General features: G+C 33.6%; 1 protein-coding gene across 4 annotated transcripts; it reads right to left on the minus strand.

Annotated features, from left to right (window-relative positions):
* Window positions 1-9,167: 9,167 nt before the first annotated feature.
* Window positions 9,168-12,184, minus strand: LOC110623875 (BTB/POZ domain-containing protein At3g05675). Of its 4 annotated transcripts, none has more exons than XM_021768886.2 (2): window positions 12,036-12,184; window positions 9,168-11,416 (listed from the first exon to the last, which is right to left on the minus strand). In XM_021768886.2, exon 2 carries the CDS (start codon window positions 11,348-11,350, stop codon window positions 10,064-10,066), a length of 1,287 nt encoding a protein of 428 aa, XP_021624578.1. In that variant the 5' UTR covers window positions 11,351-11,416; window positions 12,036-12,184; the 3' UTR covers window positions 9,168-10,063. The 4 variants fall into 4 exon arrangements, with proteins under 4 accessions (XP_021624578.1, XP_021624579.1, XP_021624580.1 ...); XM_021768887.2 differs by having other exon boundaries at window positions 11,835-12,179; XM_021768888.2 differs by having other exon boundaries at window positions 11,777-12,179.
* Between the last annotated feature and the right edge of the window lie 9,017 nt (window positions 12,185-21,201).

The raw sequence follows: 21,201 nt of genomic DNA on the forward strand, positions 1-21,201 counted from the left end.
GCTTGAGCTTTTTGAAATGGCAATCTTGACTATTTGGCAAGAGGGCATACGTGACATGGTGACATTGATATATCACAGTTAAAACCATGTACATGATCAAGTTTTGATATGGAAGTGTTAGTGTATATGCCCTATGCCATTATCTTGGACCTATTTGTATGTCATTTTGATTATTAATAAAAGAGGTTTTTATCATTATTATTTGTTTGCATGTTACATAATAATGATTATCATCCCTAGTTACTTATTATTATGTTGATAATAATAAAATATAGCTAGTATGATTATTGATTGACAATCATGAGATGATTATGTATATGTTGATATAATTCAATAATCATAGATACTTGTTAGAGAACAAAGTATTGGATGGATCCGCATTGAGATCACTACATGGATCATTGTCATAAGTGAATCTCAAAGTAGTTATGTCTTAATCATTTGACTTGAGATTGTCATAGTTTCTGATGCGGAACCCAGGATCAACATGTGATCAAAAACCCCGTCACACAACTTGATAAAAAACAAAACAAAGATATCTTCCAGAAGGTTGCTCTACCACACCCCTAACCAACGAATGTGATTAGAAACATGGATAATCAAGCGAAGGTTGCTCTACCACACCCCTAACCAACCATGTGATTAGAAATATAGATAATCAAGCGATTCCAGCTTCGAGAACGCCACAAGAAATTCTTGATAAGTTAACTAAGCATGGAGGAAATCCATATTAGAACGCCACAAGGTTAAACCTTGATAAGTTACCAAATAATGGAGAAGAACCAAATATTGTTCATAAAATCATTTTTATTCCCTGCCTTCTCGTGGTTGCCACCTTAAGGGTGTTTTTATAGCCTTCAAACCCTAATTCTATTGTAGGAAGGTGTAATTACAATATAGGAAGGGTATCTAGTCAAATAGTTAAATTTGAATTACATTAAAGATCATTTTCCTAAATTATCTTGGAGAAATCTCCTTCCTAAATGGCTGCACGAATTTGGCTTCTAATATAGACCAAATTAATTTAAAACAAATCTCACAAAATACTAAAATACCAAAATAATAAAACTGGCCTAAATGCAATTTGGCCATACATGCATTACGCGATCTGAAATTGTGTTGTGCGTCCACATGTGTTGAAGAGAGTCTGATTTGTTTCCTTATTCTCCCATGCTTCCCAAATATAGTTCTCATCTCGTAAGCCTTGAATTAAGCGATGGTGCCTTGAATTAAGCGATGGTAACTTAATTTGTCATGATTTGGAGTTTCCCTTTTTAAATCTTTAAAGTATCGTATTATTTTCTTATCCGTATCATTCTCTGCTTCTTCAAAAAGATTCGTCCTCGAATCTGCAACCATAATGATAAGAAAAGAATCGATCGACATGGGATTCTCCTTGAATTCAATATGATATTTCACGAATAAAACACTAAATTTTGACATCTCTCCTCTTTTTTTTCTTTTTTTTTTCTTTTTGAAATCAAACAATTGAAATAATTTTTTTTTTTTACTCTTCTTTTTTTTTTTCTTATCTCTCACTTTTTTTTTAAAGAAAAAATCTCACACTGAAATAAAAATAAATTCTCTATTTTTTTTTTCATTTTTGTTGAGAGAAATTATAAGATAAACTGAAATAAAAAAAAATAGAGAAAAAATAAAAAGAAACACTTACGAAATAAATAAATATAGATAAATAGGAATTTATCTATCACCGTGCTCTGATACCAACTGATGCGGAACCCAGGATCAACATGTGATCAAAAACCCCGTCACACAACTTGATAAAAAACAAAACAAAGATATCTTCCAGAAGGTTGCTCTACCACACCCCTAACCAACGAATGTGATTAGAAACATGGATAATCAAGCGAAGGTTGCTCTACCACACCCCTAACCAACCATGTGATTAGAAATATAGATAATCAAGCGATTCCAGCTTCGAGAACGCCACAAGAAATTCTTGATAAGTTAACTAAGCATGGAGGAAATCCATATTAGAACGCCACAAGGTTAAACCTTGATAAGTTACCAAATAATGGAGAAGAACCAAATATTGTTCATAAAATCATTTTTATTCCCTGCCTTCTCGTGGTTGCCACCTTAAGGGTGTTTTTATAGCCTTCAAACCCTAATTCTATTGTAGGAAGGTGTAATTACAATATAGGAAGGGTATCTAGTCAAATAGTTAAATCTGAATTACATTAAAGATCATTTTCCTAAATTATCTTGGAGAAATCTCCTTCCTAAATGGCTGCACGAATTTGGCTTCTAATATAGACCAAATTAATTTAAAACAAATCTCACAAAATACTAAAATACCAAAATAATAAAACTGGCCTAAATGCAATTTGGCCATACATGCATTACGCGATCTGAAATTGTGTTGTGCGTCCACATGTGTTGAAGAGAGTCTGATTTGTTTCCTTATTCTCCCATGCTTCCCAAATATAGTTCTCATCTCGTAAGCCTTGAATTAAGCGATGGTGCCTTGAATTAAGCGATGGTAACTTAATTTGTCATGATTTGGAGTTTCCCTTTTTAAATCTTTAAAGTATCGTATTATTTTCTTATCCGTATCAGTTTCCAACATGAGGACTATTATGTTTTGACATAACCAAACATTATCTTTAATCGGACAATCATAAAGGTTATGATTGAGCATAGTAGAAATTATGTAGAGGATAATGAACAATCAAGATAGGATTTGTCCCTCTCTCTGAGAGAGATATCTTCTGGGTCCCTCGATAAGTGAGACTGAGAAATGCATGGCCGTGCTAAAATGAATTGATAGTGTGATCAATATCATTTGAATTTATCAGTCTACTTAGAGATCGAGAAATCATAAGTTTGAACATTATAAGTTTGACATTGACCATGACTTATGTTCAAACTAGATATCGTGTGACAAATGGATTAATACATGTTCTATTTATTAGGCTTTATTGGACTATTGATCCTCATATTAGTTGGGTAGTCATAATGTCTTGCTAGAGCCACTTATGACTTATGGGTCTTGTGGGATTGGGCCTATTGCCAATTAATGTGAGCCTATTGGGTCACACACAAAAGAACGTTGTTGATGTGTTATGTCATATTAATGGGCTAAAAGCCCAAAGCCCATTAATATAATTAATAATAATAAACTGTTATTATTATTAATCATTAATATAATTAATAATAATAAAGTGTTATTATTATTAATCATTTATTATTATGAAATGATAATATTTAAAAGATCTGTAGTTTATCTGTAACTGTTACAAATAAAGGACTATATCACATAAGATATTTGAGTATCTGCGAGATTGTGATAGTGGGTCATGAACACAACTCCTTTTAGAAAAAGGAGTTGTGGGAAAAACAAAAGACTGAAACATATAAATACCCCTTCTACGAATTGTGGAAACACATTTTTTAGAAAACTCAGTCTAAAAAGCTGCAGATTGTGGAACACATAATCTATCTATCTTTGAGAGAGCTAGCACTCTAGAAGGATAGAAGACGTTCGTGTAGATACCATAGAGGGTGTTCGTTTGAAAAAGCAGTACTATCAGTCCGCCATTGTATCTTCTCGACGAGATTAACAGGTTAGTCTCACATCCTTCTTATGAAATAAAAGAAGCACTCGGATTCTGGGAAAGGAAATCTGAGATTTTATTTTTCCGCTGCGCAATTTGGGTTGCAATAACCTTGAGATTTCCCAATAGGAAGCATGGCCAAATCTGATGTGCCATAGAGAAATATCCTTTTTATTCATTTTGAAATCAATTACATTATCACATATATTAGCCTTTTCTGATACATTTCTTATTACAGAGAATGAACTGCTATTGATAGAATGAACTGTTATTAATCTTGTATAATCTTTCATAGAGGTGTCCTATAGTAACCAACTCTTTAGTCCAAAGGTACTGTAACTCATAGTGATTTGGATAAAAAATCACATAAATATTAGAATCCTTTAGAAGTTATTGAACAGATAAGAGGTTGTGTTTGAAACCTGATATGTGAAGTACATTTTGCAATATCAGGTTAGTTTTAAGCTTAACCTCGCCAATCCTTCTAACTTCTTTAGTCGATCTGTTAAGTAGTAGCATAATTATGGATTTAGTTACAGGCTTGGTATTTTGTAAAAGTGTGAGGGAAGAACACATATGAGATGTAGCACCACTATATATGATCTAATTACTAGTATTAATAGAACGATTAGAAACAGAAGAACTTTGAGTGCATTTACCTGTAAATCCAGTAAATTTAGCATAGTTGGCTTCCTGAACCTCTTTGCCTTTTATCATCTTGCTCAGTTCTTGCTGAATTATGCTAATGATGGTGGCGGTTAGTTCTTCATTACGGGCTTTGTCTAGCTCAACCTCAACTGCAGTATCACATGTATCTTCTACAACATTTACAAAATGCTTCACCTTTTTTTGTTTGAACTATTCAGGATATTCGATTAGCTTGAAACAAGAGTCCTTGGTGTGTCATGTGTTTCTGTAGTAGTCGCAGAAACTTTTGTCCTTCTTTCAATTCTCCCTCCTCTTGAATGATGTTTTGTAATTCGTGTTCTCCCTATTATTGCCCTGTGTCTTAACCATCATGGCTATGGAACCATCTGCCACATTTAGTATGAAGGTGTTAACCTCTCTTTATTTTTCAACCGTTAATACCGTAACATATACACGGTTCATTAGGGAAAACGAATCCATGAGGAGGATCTAGTTCCTAACGTGATCATATGATGAATTTAGTCTCATAAGGAACTGGATCAATTTGTCACTTTCACAGATTTTACTCATATCTTCTACAGCACCAGTAGTACATACAGGAAATGGTTTGACACAGGCTAATTCATCCAAAACTTTCTTGAGTTTAGTAAAGTAAACCATTACATTCATGTTACCTTATTAGAATGAGCTGATTTCTCTCACAATCTGGTAGATCTGAAGCCCATTGCTGCCTCCAAAGTGTTGAGCCGACTCTTTCCATAGTTCATGAGAAGTTGTAGTATACAAAAATGCCTCCATGATTTCTTTGAAAATAGAGTTAAGAATCTAAGAAATCACTATGCTGTCGACTTTCTACCATTATTCAAAATCCTGAGAGTCTTCCTCAAGTTTTTTATGTTTTCCTGTGACAAAGCCAACCTTATCCTTAGCTCATAGTGCGATCAATATTGATCTGCTCCAGGTCAGGTAGTTTTCTCCAGTGAGTCATACGCTCACCAATGCTGCTCCTGGAGAATCAAAATTGTGTAGAATGAGGTGGCCCTTCTGGTTCGTAGTTGAGATCACGTCGCTGGTACTAGTCATGGCTGCTACAGAAGCTTGATAAGCTCTGATATCATGAACAAAAAGTAACAACGATAATAGAAAATAGAAGAAAGAAAAACTCATGTATATTGCTTCTTTTGTGTTAACTTATGACTACAAAAAACGGAAACTACTAGAACGATCTAGAGGTTATTCTCAACAAAATGCTAACTACTTTCATAACTAACTACTCGTTTTCCTCTTAAATTCCCTTTCATAATCTGCTGCATATGCAAGGCGTGACTTTTCAGTTCGGCATCAGTTTAATATTTTTTAGTTCAGCATCAATTAGGCATAGAGAGGTTGGAGTTCGTCCTTGTGCATTTCCTTGTATGTACCGTTTCATTAACCCATATTTGTTACTCTGCGCTTTATTTACTAGCCGTTATTTTTTCATATGGAACCAGGAATATCACTGCCAACTTAGCTTACGGAGGTGGTCTTATCAAGGATGAGCATGGAAATTGGGTTTCAAATTTTATGGTTGCGCTTGGAAGTGCATCGTGCAAAGCTTGGAACAATTCTGAAAGGCATGAAATTTGTTGTTGATTAATTTGAACATTAATAATATTGTGGTAGAAAGTGATTCTCAATAGGTGGTTGATATCATTGCCAGGAGCAAGCAAGTCTGCTATAGTCACTTCCATTCATAGCTTGATGAATCCCAATTGGAACTTAAAAGTGCAACATATGTTGCGAGAAGTCAATTTTTTATGCAGATAAGCTGTCGAAGTGGGCATCGTCTTGCCCCTATGGTTTTCAGTTGTTGAAAGATCCCATGAGAAGTTGAAGTTTTGGCTTGAGAGAGATATCATGGGTGGTTGTGTTCCTAAACAAGTTTTGTGTTGAGTTTTGAGCTTGCACCCCTTTTGCCAAAACAATCACACAGGAAATCAGGAAAATTAAAGTGGACAAATAAAAAGAAAAGAAAAAATGAATGAGAAAATTTTTTCTCTGATTTCCATGTATTTGTAATTTTGTTTTTTAGGACATTATGGATATATAAATAATTTTAATATAAATAATATCCATTTCTTTTTATTTTTCTCTAAATTAAAGAGAAATATTTTAAAATAATAAAATAAAAGTTTAAACATTTATATTAATTTATATTTATATTCAAAACTTTAAAATTTAGATAATACAGCCTTTGAATTTATCACAATTATCGTAAAGAAATCTAAATTAAATATGAAAAAATTAATAGTAAATTATAATATAATCACTAAAGTTTATATTGATAAAATAGCTCATTAATTTAAATTTTATATTAAAAATAAATATATTTTATATTTATTATATATAATAATATATTATTTTGAATAAATATTTATTATAAATAAAATCTTTTATAGAAAATATCATATATAAATATTATATATTAAAATATTTCATTGAATGTTTATACTCAATATTAAATTATATGTATTAAAAAATTTTAGTTAATATCAATAATATTAAATAAAATGAAATATTATATTTTAATTTATAAAATTTTATTTTTTAAAATTTTTTATTTTGATTGATCTATAATATGTATATATATTAAAAGCATATGATGGGTAAATAATGGATTGTCATAAAATGATATTATTAAAATAAAAATATATATATTAAAAATTATTTTATTAGTCAAATAAAATTTTAGAAATTATATTGTAATTAATTATTAATTTTTTAAAATTTAATTTAATACTTTAATTATAATTACAATAAATTGAAAAAGTTTAATTTTATTATTTAAAATTTAAAATATAAATATAAATTATTGTAGATATTTAATTTTTATCTAATAAATCTAAAATAAATATGAAAAAGAAGATATTTCACATCTATTTATTATTCAAATAAGAGGTATCGTAGAAATTCAATTTTTTTTTTTCTATTCGCTGCATTTCTCTCATCCAAATAAAGTTCAGAAGATTTTAAACAATATTAACAAAGAAATCTTCGTTAGAGGAAGCATACCTCTACAGTATTTAAGGGAAAATTTTGGATACTGCTTCTATTTTATAATTATAAATTTATTTTAATTTTTTCATTTATTGTAAGTCATTTTTTAAAAATATAGTTTATTTATTAATATACTCATATTTAAATGCATTAAAAATAAATTTAATTAATTTTAAAATAATTTAATAAGTGGAATTGTTTAATTCTAATATATTGATATAAATTTATAATATATAGTGAAAAGACCAAACAATATTTATTTTTTTTAAATATATGAACTACATTTTTTTTCAATAAATGCAAAAGTAGAATTAATCTATTTTTGTAAAAAATCCTTTTTTTTTATAAAAATAAAAAATTTATACTATAAAAAATTAATAAAATTAAAAAATATATATTCCTATGAATTTCTATAGAGTACTTAACATAATATTTTAATTGTTAATGTTATCAAAAATATATTTTTTGTAATATCATTAATTTTGGTTACATTTAAAAATTATGGTTAAAATTCCTTATTTTTTAAGAAAAAAATAATTTTTTTTTATTTAAAAAAAAAGGTGGAGAAATATTAATTTCAAATTATAAAAATAAAAAAAAAAAAGAAAATTTTTGAAATAAGAAAAGTTAAGGAATGAGTGGCTTCCCCACTGCACCTGTAAAATATTTCAATTTCCATCATTCCTTTTAAGGCATTAAAACAATTAAAGGGAAATTCAAATTATTTTCCTCTTTTATTTCCTTAAAAGAAATATTTTATTTTCAATCATGAATCATTAGAGTTCCGACGTGCCCACTAAAAAGCTCATGTTTCAAATTGCAATGATAAAAAAAAGAAGATGCTATATATGACTATGATTTTTCATTATATAGAGCCCACATCTAGCCTATGCACTACTAAATAAATGAGCATAATCCATGAGTAATATTATTTCCTCTTGATAATGCTTGACTAGATATAAGTAATAGAGCTAGTGAGAGAGAAGCGAAGCAGTGGAGAGAGTGAGGTAGCGGTCGTGTGACTTTGACTTTGACTTTGACTTCTATGAAGATTGTCTCTTTATCTCGGCGATACCTCCATTTATGGAGTTTTTTGTTATTGTTTAATTTTACCTGTATCTTGACTGTGTTTTGTGAGGTGGATTTGCAGATTTCAGATTGCTTGCTTTTATTGGGTGTTTGTTTTCTTCTCTTGTCGATGGCAGACGAATCATTGCGAAAGAGATTTGACGAAACTCTTTATATGCATGACATCTATAATTTGATACAGTTCGGTGAGTAATGCGCTCATGAAAGCTTTATAACGTGTTTCCTTGATAGCAGTTGGAAGCAGTTTTGATGAATTTATCTAGGTCTCTTTGGTTTGCTATTTGTGTTTATTTATGGTACTTTAGATCTCCCTGATTTTGGTGTCTCTATGTCCGTATTATTTATTTGTATTTGTTTGTGGTACTTTGAATCTTCCTGATTTTGATACCTCTATGTTTATTTGTTTATGGTAATTGAATTTAGTGATTTTTTCCATCTCTCTCGGTGGCGTTGATGTACTGCTGCAATGATTTTTCCTATGGATTGTGTCAGAGTTTGATTGTATGAATTGGCTCTTGGCTGCGTCAGTGTCCGTGTTTGTTAGCTTGGTGCTTGATTGGTTTGATTTCGAGTTGGTTTTATCATGTTAATTTCAGTTTGATTTAATTTATTTATTTATTTTGAATTTGTAGCAAATCTTCTTCACCCTAATGCAATTTATTTTGCATTGTCAAAAACAAACTTTTTTCAACTCCATCAAACAGGGATTAAAAGTAAGCATTAACGGGTGATAATAGTAAATACAATTAATGGTTAATAATAAAGTATTAACGGGTGCTGCCAGTTAAAGTAAGAAACAGCACTGGAACAGCCAAGTGAGAGCAAAAGAATCAATCAGGTGCAACGAGTTCACTGTATTGGATCCGAAATTCCATCTAATTACATGAATTTTATATAAATATTGATGAACTACTTTAATCAAACCCGGTTCAATTCCTCCATATATGGAACTTGTATTGCAGGGTGCAGATCCCAGTGGTTCAATTCTTCACAAATGGAACTTGCATTGTTTTATATTTAGGAACCTTCATCTCTTTGCCCCACACACCAAATCATATTCTCCTTACTGATATAACAAAAATGGTCAGCTTTTAAGATCTTGTCCAAAACCTTCCACCAATCAACACCTCCCTTCCACCCCTACCCCCCCCCCCCCCCACCCCAAACACCCAAAAAAAAAAAAGTGTCAGCTGGCTTGCGAAACTTGCATTTAGCTATCCCGTAGGGTTGCATGTCTATCGAGGACCTCCAACCAGAAGTTGAAAATGAATCACAATCTTCCAATTTCAAAGTACAAGAACAGTAGGCGCTGGGTGATAACATTCTCATTCTCTACAATATGCTCTTTTTTCTTTTTCACCTTCCTTTGTTTTCTGCACTGTTTCACTAGCTAGTAGGTTATGGGGTCATACCAAATGACGTACATGTATAAAAGGTACCTTTTGAGACATCAAATTGTCAGTGGGCTTGTATATTCAAAGCAGAATTGATTCTGTAACCATCAACAATGTGGAAAGCTGCTACAAGTCTTTCTGGTATCACCCAAGATCCCCAAACTTGATCATATGTATGTTTGGCAGCACTACTCATGGAGGTACAAGAAAACTACATGGAAAACAGATAATTTCAAATTGACCTTGATTACGTGAAAATACATTAATGGAACGGTCAATTCCGCCCAAAGAACAATGTCACAACATCATATTGATAAATCAAAGGCTGAAGAGCTGCCCACCCAAGTTTTCTACCAATCTTCTCTTCGCTGACTTTGTTCTGTAACACCAAACCTCAAAAGCTTCACTCAAATCGGGATATGTAACCTGGTCGACTTTCATCCAATCAGCCAAAATATCAGCTTGGTCATTTGATGGCAATGCTAGTATCATCGAGACGATTGCCCCTTCAATGCTCTGGCATAAGTCTTCATCCATTTTGTAGGGAAAGCTTGAGTCTCCATTACATTTTGAATCTAAGAGAGGTTTTATCTTCCTTATATAAGGCAGCCACATACTTAGTAGTTGCACCCGGTATGGTGGTGTAAGAATCACAGTTCCATAACCAACTGCTTCCAATACCTTTGCAATCACTTCAATCATCTTTAATTTCAAACCCCACATTAGATAATCAAGCTTTTTGTCTTCAATTATCCCCAAAACTTTACCAGAGATGTCGGCCCAGTTTAAAACAAAGTCTTTCATTAAATCCAGCTTGGGAAGTATGTTACACATCCACTGAAGATCGGATACAGTCTGTAATATTTTGGCTTCTGCTGTCTCAGATACGATGTCAGAGTCCAAAAGCAGGGAGGATAATTCCTTTTCAAATGAAGAAAAGACTTTGCTAAGGCCTACTTTTACTACGGATTTTACTTCATCATCGGCTCTCACCAGTGGCATGTCCTCATCTTCCCCTAACATGTATTCAACTTGTTCCTGGGCAGAAATTTTAAGTTCATCACCGAATGGAGGATATGACCCACCAATAGATGTGGCAAATCGAACTGCTGAAACAAAAACATTTTTTGTAGCAGTTAAATCAACTTGTTGGATTCTGGCTATAATGGGCATAGCTATTGGACCCAGTTTTGAGACCACTTTCAGGATTTCTTCCTCTTCCTTGTCCTCCCAAGGAACGGCCTCTAGGTACTGGATGCAGGTCTTTGTGATCTCTTCACAGCTGAATGCAACTGAAACCTCAAGTACACCAACAGCAGACTTGACAGATTCCAAGGAGTCCAAAAGCGAATCCACAGGGAGATAAAGCAATCTAAAGAAGTTAACATGATGATCATAATTAAATTCTGAGCAATGGATCTCGACGCATGTACCAGAATCTGGACTAGAGAGCAAGTCAGCAAAGAACTTGCTCTTATTAACTAGTACAGAAGAGTGAGAATAGAAAATTTCAGGTCTTCCACCACGATTTTTCAAGCATACGATGATGTCACTAGTACTCCGGTCTCCAAATCTGCAAGGTTTGTCCTCTCCAGCTTTGTCCATGTGTAAGTAGGAACACAAAATTCATGCTTCAAGCATTTAAATGGGTAAAAATCCAAATTGTGGCAACTGAAAAGAAAAAGGAGATCATGTGAATCAATATATGTATTCCAAAAAAGCAGGAAAACTTCAAATCACTAGAACATATGGATTTGAAGTGAGCAAAATCTATAAAAAAAAAATAAAAAGAAAATAACAGAAAGTGCAAATTTTTTGCTCAAAGAAAGCTGATATACATATATATATATATGCTAAGTACATAAAGTCAGTGTCAATAAGCATCAAAGCACAAAATTTCCATATCAGCAGCAAGTAAAAAAGCGACTGTCTACATTATTATACTGATCCTAGTTTCCATATTAGCCAAATGCATATCCAAAGAGGTAAACTAACTAAAGTAACAAAGCACACTGCATCAATAAACAAGACCTTAAAGCTTATCCTAGGTTTGCCTTGAGCTTCTTACAAATCATACAAAACAGATTACCATAAAACACTACTACCAAAAAACAGATCGCGGATAATTAGAGTCTGGAACACCAAAATCAACGTTCGGGTCACTAAATTTAATTAGAAGAAGAAGAAGAAGAAGAAAAGAAGAAGAAGAAAATCAACGATAATATACGAGAGGAGCAGAAAATTTTCGGCATTTACTTAGGAATTATACTGAGAGAGGAATAGGGTTTACAGCAATGAAATGGTCCAATTGGAGAAATAGCGTGAGAGGCCGTTGTTTAGACATTGAAAACTTAGGAATTCTTCACCAAGGAAATATAGGCGACTCCTTAGGGCAATGAAATTATCGAGGAATATAGTAAACAGAGATAGAATTGGCATTTTCTGCTAAAAGTAAGAGTGAGTAAGAGTAGAAAGGATAGCCGATATGCATTAAAGGGCAGAAGGGTCAATTCGGTCCTCAACTTAGTGAATGTTAAATTGCATAAAAAAATTACTATTTAATCCCTTATTTTGTTAAACTTAAACAATTTTTATTTATATAAAAATTTATTAATTAATATATTAATTTTAAAAAATAAATTTAAAAATTTTTAAAATTTTAAATGGTTAAAATTAATTAAAAAATTGATTAGTAAAATTTTAAAATTTAAAATATTTTAATATATTTTTTAAAATTGATAAATTAATTAATAAATTTTTTTTTTATCACTGAAATTAAATAATAATTTTTTTAAAAAAAATTATTTATTTTCTTTATTTTCAAAAGCATATTAATTTTATTAACCATTTAGTCTATCATGTTAATTGCAAGAATTGAATATATATAACTTTAACATTACAATGATTTAGACGAAAAGTAAAAAAAAAAATAGTGATAAAATATATCTATTAAATTATATAAAAAATTATTGATAAAATAAATTATTGATATTTTTAAACATCGATTATTAAATTACCAAAAATTTAGTAACTATACTTTCTTGTGGCGTTAATAGTTGTATTAATTAGGGGTAAAGTATAATAGTCATTTTATCTATTATTAAACTAAATAGTTAATTATTTAAAAATAAAATAGGCGAACAGTTATTTGAAAAAACTGAAACTAATTAGTGTTCTTTTAAAAATAAATAGATTAAATAGTTAATTTTATTTAATTATCGAGCATAATTAGTAATTTTCAGAGAAAAGATTTAATCCCAATAAAATAATTTTAGTTTTATTTTATGGACACGCAAGGTAGATGTTTTTATATAAAAATGAAATTTCCTTGATGTTTGGCCTATTTTATGACGAGGGTAAAGGAAAGAATAAACGCGTCATAAAAGACGTACTATCAGTTGAATGGGAGTCATATCTAAATAAAAAATAAGGTTTAAACCTGCAAATAAAGCGATAGGTTTAGTTGTCAAGATCCTTCTGAATAGGTATGTAGTGAGGCGAGTCTTGGTGGATACAGATAGTTTTATTAATATCCTCATTCTAAATGTTTTTAACAAATTAGATTTGGATAAAAATAGTCTTGTCAGGGTCTCCTATCTGTTAGTAGAATTAGGGGACAATATCGTGGAAGTGCTAGACACCATCAACCTCCCCCTTGTGTTGAGTGATGAGAAACATAAGCGGGAGTTGTATGCAAAGTTTACAGTAATAGATATCCCACTTGCATACAACATGATACTCGTCTGCCTAGTTCTACACTATCATAGTATAATTATTAATATGGGTACTATGTGTCTTAAGTTTCCAACTCCAGGGGGATTAGCCGTAGTTCGAGGCAATCCGAAGTTGGCCAAAGAATACTACAGACACCCCACACAAAGTCTCGGGAAAGCAACAATGTCTATCAACTTGTTAAAAAAATCAGATTCTCACATAAAGTCAGAGCCATCAAATCCGATAGAAGAGGTCCAGTTAGGTAAGGATCAAAAGATATGGTTCAGTACTATGCTAACTGGTGAAACAAAGAATCATTTAGTAGAGATGCTAAAATACCGAGTGATCACTTTCGCTTGGTCTCCAAAAGATGTAACAGAGGTGGATCTGGCTCTCATCACTCACAAACTATCTATTGACAAAACAATTAAATGGGTCCAATAAAAGATAAAAAAGGTTCGCACTGGAGAGGCATTATCTAATCAAAGAAGAGGTTAACAAGCTGTTGAATACATGATTAATAAAGGAGATCCAGTATCCTACATGGCTTGCCAATGTGGTCTTAGTAAAGAAGGCCAACGGAAAATGGAGAATGTGTGTAGATTTTACTGACTTGAATAAAGCGTGTCCAAAAGATCATTACCCATTGTCATCTATCGACAAGTTAGTAGACTTGACCTCGGGTCACACAGTTTTTTTCTTTTCTGGACGCCATTTCAGGTTACCACCAAATTATGATGGACATCGAAGATGGAGAGAAGACTGCATTTATTACAGATAAAGGAGTTTTCTACTATAAGGTAATGCCATTTAGACTTAGGGTCAATAGTTGAAGTATACGTGGATGACATAGTGGTAAAGAGCCAATCCTTGGAAGACTATCCGGATGATATTTGGAAAGTCTTTGATATATTGAAAAAGGCAGGCATGAAACTAAACCCTGAGAAGTGCACCTTTTGGGTAAAAGCTGGAAAGTTTTTAGAGTATGTAGTTTTAGAAAAAAGCATAGAAGCAAACCCTGAAAAGATTAGCGCTATCCAAACTAAATCCATCAATGAAGTGCAGAAGTTGAATGGGCGAGTCACCCTGGACCAGTTTATATCATGCTGAGCCAGAAAGTGTCTCTTATTTTTTAAAGTCTTAAAAGGCAAAAGTAAGTTTGTGTGGGGAGAGGAATGCACAGATGCTTTTGAAAGTTTAAAACTTTTTTCATCATCTTTCCTATTGTTAAGCTCGCTCGTCGAAGGTGAGGTTTTATTTTTGTACTTGTCTATGATGCAGGAAATAGTTTGCTCGGTACTTGTTCATGAGAACAATGGGGAGCAAAACCAAGTCTATTATGGCAGCCAAGTCTTGAAGGGGACAAAGCTGAACTATCATCCTCTTAAAAAGTTGGCATTTGCAGTCCTGATGTTAGCCATAAAGCTACATTCATATTTCGAGTCACACACCATAAAAGTCAGGACATATTATCCTTTGTAAAAGGTTCAACAGAGGCCGAAGCTATCAAGGTAATTATCTACCTAGGCAGTAATATTATCATCCTTTGATATCAGGTACATCCTAAGAAAGGCCATGAAAGCCCCAGAAGTAGCTGATTTTGTTGCATAAATGACTCTATCGTTAAAGCCTTTAGAATCTCCTGAATCAACCATGGAGGAGTGAAAAGTTTAGGTGGATGGAGCTTGCAAAGTTGGGGTTCTGAAATTGGGATCCTTTTGCAGAGTCAAAATGGGATAAGGCTTTCGTATGCGGAAAAACTCACCTTCAATACTACCAATAATGTAGCCGAGTACGAGGCTATAATAATGGTCCTAAAGATCATCAAGGAACTAGGTATACAAAAATTTACGTTGTTTAGTAACTCACAGTTGGTTGTTAATTAGTGTCGGGGACAATTTAAAGTCTGAGAACCGAAACTTGTCAAGTATAAGGAAAATGTTCGGTCCTTAATGGAGAGGATCAAAGACAAGCAAAGCAACTGCAAGTACACCAGGTGGCTAGAGGAGACAACGAAGAGGCTGATTCTCTACCCAAAATGGTGGCTGCAGATGAACAACACTAGACTCAACCATTTTAGTTTGAGGAGCTGCACACTCCAGCAACTGATGAAGAAGAGTCCTTTCCCATAGAGGAAGGGGAATCGTGGATGACGCCCGTATACAAGTTTTTGACATAGAATGATCTGTCGGCCGATGAATTTTCGACCAAATAGGTAATAAGAAAATCTTCTAAATGTGCACTAATTGATGATTGGTTATACAGGAGATCCTTAACTCAACCATAGCTGCGTTGTGTTATGAAAAAGGAAGGCCAGGAAATCTTAAAGGACATCCATGAAGGTGATTGTAGGAGCCATGAAGGAGCTTGGATGATCGCCCAGAAAGCATTCAGACAAAGGTATTATTGGCCAATGATAATGCAAGATGCGAAGTAGCTTGTCCAAAAGTATCGAAGATGTCAAGGACATGCAAACATCCTAAGGACCTCGGGAGAGATGCAAGTGACGATTAGAAGCCCCTGGCCTTTCTTTCAGTGGGGAATAGACATCCTTGGCCCTTTCTCGAAGGCATCCGAGTCGAGAAAGTTCATAATTGTGGCAGTAGATCACTTCAACAAGTGGGTCGAGGCTAAGGCAATGCAATCTATCAACACCCAACAAGCGATCTCCTTCATCAGCAAAAACATCTTCATTCGATTTAGAATCCCAAAGGTAGTAATCACCGGTAATGAAACTCAGTTTGCGAGCTCTAATTTAAAGATTTATGCAGGAGATGGGAGATTGACTTAAAGTTCAATTCGACCTATCACCCACAGACCAACAGAATGACCGAGGTTATAAATAGGACTATCCTACAAGGGCTAATGAAAAGACTTGACAAAGCCAAAGGCAGCTGGCTTGGGGAGTTACCTCACATACTTTAGGTATACAGAACAATCATGAGGACAACCATAGGAGAAACGCATTTCTATCTTGTGTACGGGGCTGAGGCAGTTATCCCCGTGGAGATTCAAGCAAGCAGCTTTAGAACACAACACCTTGAGATTTTAGAAAATCGTGAAGAAATACAATTCAATTTGGATCAAATCGAGTTTCTACAAGAAAAGGCCGTAATCAGAATGGTGGTTTACATAAATAAAATATCTAGAATATTTAACAGTAAAGTTAGGTTGTGTGCCTTTAATATGGGGACCTAGTCCTTAAAAGATTGAATGTAATAAGCGGTAATACCACTGGTAAGTTGGGCAAAAACTGAAAAGGACCATTCAGGGTCTCGAAGATCATTCGCCCAGGGTCCTATAAGCTAGCTAAGTTATATGGTCGAGTCATTTCCCACTCCTAGAATATTTATAATATGAGAAAAGTTTATCAATAACAGTTAACGAGGTATTCTTTCATATGTTGTGCTCTTTAATGACAAGAAACGTTAGAATTGCCTTCTTTAAAAAAAAGATTAAAGAGCACTCTTTGAAGGCCATAAAGCGGGTTCTGCCAGGTAAGAAGACCGAGCATTGGTCCCACTAATTAAGGCATTCATGCCAGGCCACAAGGCTGTTTTCATCATACCACAATCCAAGCGTTGATTCCACTAATCAAGGCATTCATACCAGGCCATGAAGTGGATTTCACCAGATCAGAAGGTCAGGCGTTGGTCCCACTAATAAAGGCATTCATGCCAGACCACAATCTGGGCGTTGGTCCTACTAAAAAAGGCATTTATGCCAGGCCATAAGGCGGGTTCTGCTAGACCACAATCTGGGCATTGGTCCTATTAAAAAAGGCATTTATGCAAGGCCACAAGGTGGATTCTACCATGCCACAATCCCGACGTCAGTCCCACTGAAAAAAGCATTCATGCTGGGCCACAAGACAAGTTTCGCTAGGCCACAATCTGGGTATTAGTCTCGCAAAACAAAGCATCTTATACTAGGCTGTCGGGCGAGCAACCGAGAAACAAACCTGTGGATGCCAATTCCCAAAAGTCGAAGGCGTCAATCAAAGGTTCAAGTTGCTAGGGCGATTCTTATGATTCAACCTCAAGATGCGTAACTGGGTGTAAGTTCCATATTGCAAAATTTCTCTAAGGCATTTCATGCTTAAAAGGTGGGGCTTCGCCAGGCCACATGTCCAGGTATTGATCTTATTTTGCAAAAATTCTCCAAATTATTTTAAGGCCGCTAACTAGGTGTAAGGCCCTGCTAAGTGAATCCGCCTTAACCCCTTTTTGCGACAAAAAAAACCAATTTTTGGGTTTGTTGGGCAGTAACCTCTTAGCCAATTATTAAAAGATTATTTAAGTTGTTAGGGGCAATGATTGGACAAGCATGGAACATACAAACACCTAGTGAGAATAATGATGAGGTAAACAAAATACATATCTTCATTACAAAAGAGCATATGGGAATAGGAAAGTCTTCAGTTTCCTTCTCCTAAGTCTCTATTACATCAACATTATCTAATCTATTACATTATTAGTAGAGACCCGTTCGGTGGGGTTTTCCCTCAGCTTGTCCCTCTTTACTCTTGTTTGATCTCATTTTTCGAAAAGATATCGTCTATCCAAGTAAAGCCTTATGAAGGGAACCGTTTCTCCAACTGCCCTCTCCTGAAGAGGTTGAGCCTTCACATATAGTTACCATTAGCATGCACAATCTAGTAGACTTCCGTTATGCTTGTAATCATAGGATCACCGACCAGTTAAATGACGAGATCCCTTATCAATTAGTCGGCCATATCATCGCTGAATTATCAGAAATTGTTATATTTAACTTCATCTTCTTATCAGTATAAAAGTGGATGATCACAGAGACAAAGGTACGTAATTCTCTTACACAACTACTCTCAAGTTCTTCATTCGCTCTATTCTAACTTGAGCATCAGATAGACTGTCGTAAACGCCAACCATCTCATATTCTCTTTCTTACAAATTTAGCCAATCACAACACAGCTCTCTTGTCAGCCACATCAATATTAAATTAAAATATTTATGTTGCCCGTAGATTTTTTTAATTGGTTGATCAAATATTGGATCTGCAAAGTAAGAGAAAGTGAAGCGGTTGGTGCCTATAAGCTACTACTCTGACGCTCAAGTCAGTAAATAATACTCTGAATTAAGAGATTAAAGAGAAATGGAATTGATTAGGAAGAAGAACCTATCTTGATGTAATAAATGATACCTTTTTATAGGATTTAGATGGTGGTTAGTTTTTATTTTAGAGGATTTTGTATAAGATAGGATTGAGAATCCCAAAAGATAGGGATTATAATCTTTGACTGATATTTTTCTATTTTCTGGATGAGCCTCTCGGTTGCACATCCATGACTGGATGAGTCATACTGAGTGACAAGTCATTATCGATGAGTCTTTATTAGTGAGTCTTACTGTTGACTCATTAACGAATGAACGAATCTTACAATTGACTCATCTATGACTGAATGGATGAGTCATTATGGATGAGTCTTATCGTTAACTTATCCATGACTAGACTAGTCTCATAATTGACTCATCTATGGCCGAATGAATGAGTCATTACCACAACTAAGTGAGTCTCTTAATTAACTCATCCATAGACAGGATGAGTCTTATGGTTGATTCATCTATGGCTGGGTGGATGAGACATTATGTATGAGTCTTATAGTTGACTCAGCCATGACTAAGTGTGTTGTCCAATTGACTCATCCATGGCCGAGTGGATGAGACATTATGGATGAGTCTTATGGTTGACTCATCCATAAATAGGCGAGTCTTCTAATTGACTCATCCATGGCGGGATGAGTATGGCAAGATAAGAACTATTGACCTATCCATGACTGGTTGAACCTTATGGTTGACCTATTCATGATTAGTTAAGTCTTATAGTTCACCCATCCATGACCGAATGAGCTTTGCAGCCTTACAGTTGACTCATATATGGCTAGATGAAATATTTTGAAATGATGTTAAATCATTAGTCCCCCCTCGAGCATAAATCTTTAGATTCATTTTAAATTAAAACAATTATATATGGAATATACTATCGTTTTATTTTAGCGGATCATCACCCCTTTTAATTTGATGGTAATAATTGATAATTATTTCTCCACTTGCTTTGAGTTATTGTCTTGAAGACGATTGCCTTTTAATTTGGCAAACATATTATTTTATCTAAGGACTAGCACCCTAACTTTGGCTTGGAAAACTGTTGCTTTGTAGCTTGATAGATTACCGCATTAGTTTAGGGACTAATAACCTGATTTTGGCCTGATGGTGTACCACCGTGTGGCCTAGTGGATTACCGCGTTTGTATAAATACTAATGGTTTATCACCTTATGGCTAGTGGATTGTTGCCTTTATATAGGTATTAACACCCTGATTCTGTGTTAATGGTTTACCACCTTGTGGCCTAATGGATTACCGTCTTGGTACAGGGACTAACACCCTAATTATGACTTGATGAATTACCACCTTGTGGTCTAGCATATTACCACTTTACAAGTGTTTTGAGACTATCATCTTCCTTATGGCCTCATAGATTACTGCCTCATGGCCTAATGAACTGTCAAACTTTCACCTTGAATTCATTAATTGGCTCTTTGATGGATATTAGTGTTAGTGTATATGCCCTAGGCCATTATCTTGGGCCTTTTTTGTATGTCGTTTTGGTTATTAATAAAAGAGGTTTTTATCATTATTATTTGTTTGCATGTTACATAATAATGATTATCATCCATGGTTACTTATTATTATGTTGATAATAATAAAATATAACTAGTATGATTATTGATTGATAATCATGAGATGATTATGTATATGTTGATATAATTCAATAATCATAGATACTTGTTAGAGAACAAAGTATTGGATGGACCCGCATTGAGATCACTACATGGGTTATTGTCATAAGTGAATCTCAAAGTAGTTATGTCTTAATCCTTTGACTTGAAATTGTCATAATTTCCAACATAAGTACTATTATGTTTTGACATAACCAAATATTGTCTTTAATCGGACAATCATAAAGGTTATGATTGAACATGATAGAAATTATGTAGAGGATAATGAACAATCAAGATAGGATTTGTCTCTCTCTCTGAGAGAGATATCTTCTGAGCCCCTCGATAAGTGAGATTGAGAAATATATGGCCATGCTCAAATGAATTGATAGTGTGATCAATATCATTTGATCTTATCAGTCTACTTAGAGATCGAGAAATCATAAGTTTGAACATTATAAGTTTGACATTGACCATGACTTATGTTCAAACTAGATATCGTGTGACAAAGAGATTAATTCATGTTCTATTTGTTAGGCTTTATCGGACTATTGATCCTCATATTAGTTGGGTAGTCATAATGTCTTGCTAGAGGCCACTTATGACTTATGGGCCTTGTGGGACTGGGCCTATTGCCAATTAATGTGAGCCTATTGGGTCACACACAAAAGAACGTTGTTGATATGCTATGTCATATTAATGAGCTAAAAGCCTAAAGCCCATCAATATAATTAATAATAATAAAGTGTTATTATTATTAATATTAATCATAAATATAATTAATAATAATAAAGTGTTATTATTATTAATATTAATCATTAATATAATTAATAATAATAAAGTGTCATTATTATTAATCATTTATTATTATGAGATAATAATATTTAAAAGATTTGCAGTCTATCTGTAACTGTTACAGATAAAGGACTCTGTCACATAAAGATATTTGAGTATCTGCGAGATTGTGATTGTAACAGCCCGGAAATC

Source organism: Manihot esculenta, chromosome 10 (assembly GCF_001659605.2).
Source record: "Manihot esculenta cultivar AM560-2 chromosome 10, M.esculenta_v8, whole genome shotgun sequence".
NCBI classification, from domain to species: domain Eukaryota; kingdom Viridiplantae; phylum Streptophyta; class Magnoliopsida; order Malpighiales; family Euphorbiaceae; genus Manihot; species Manihot esculenta.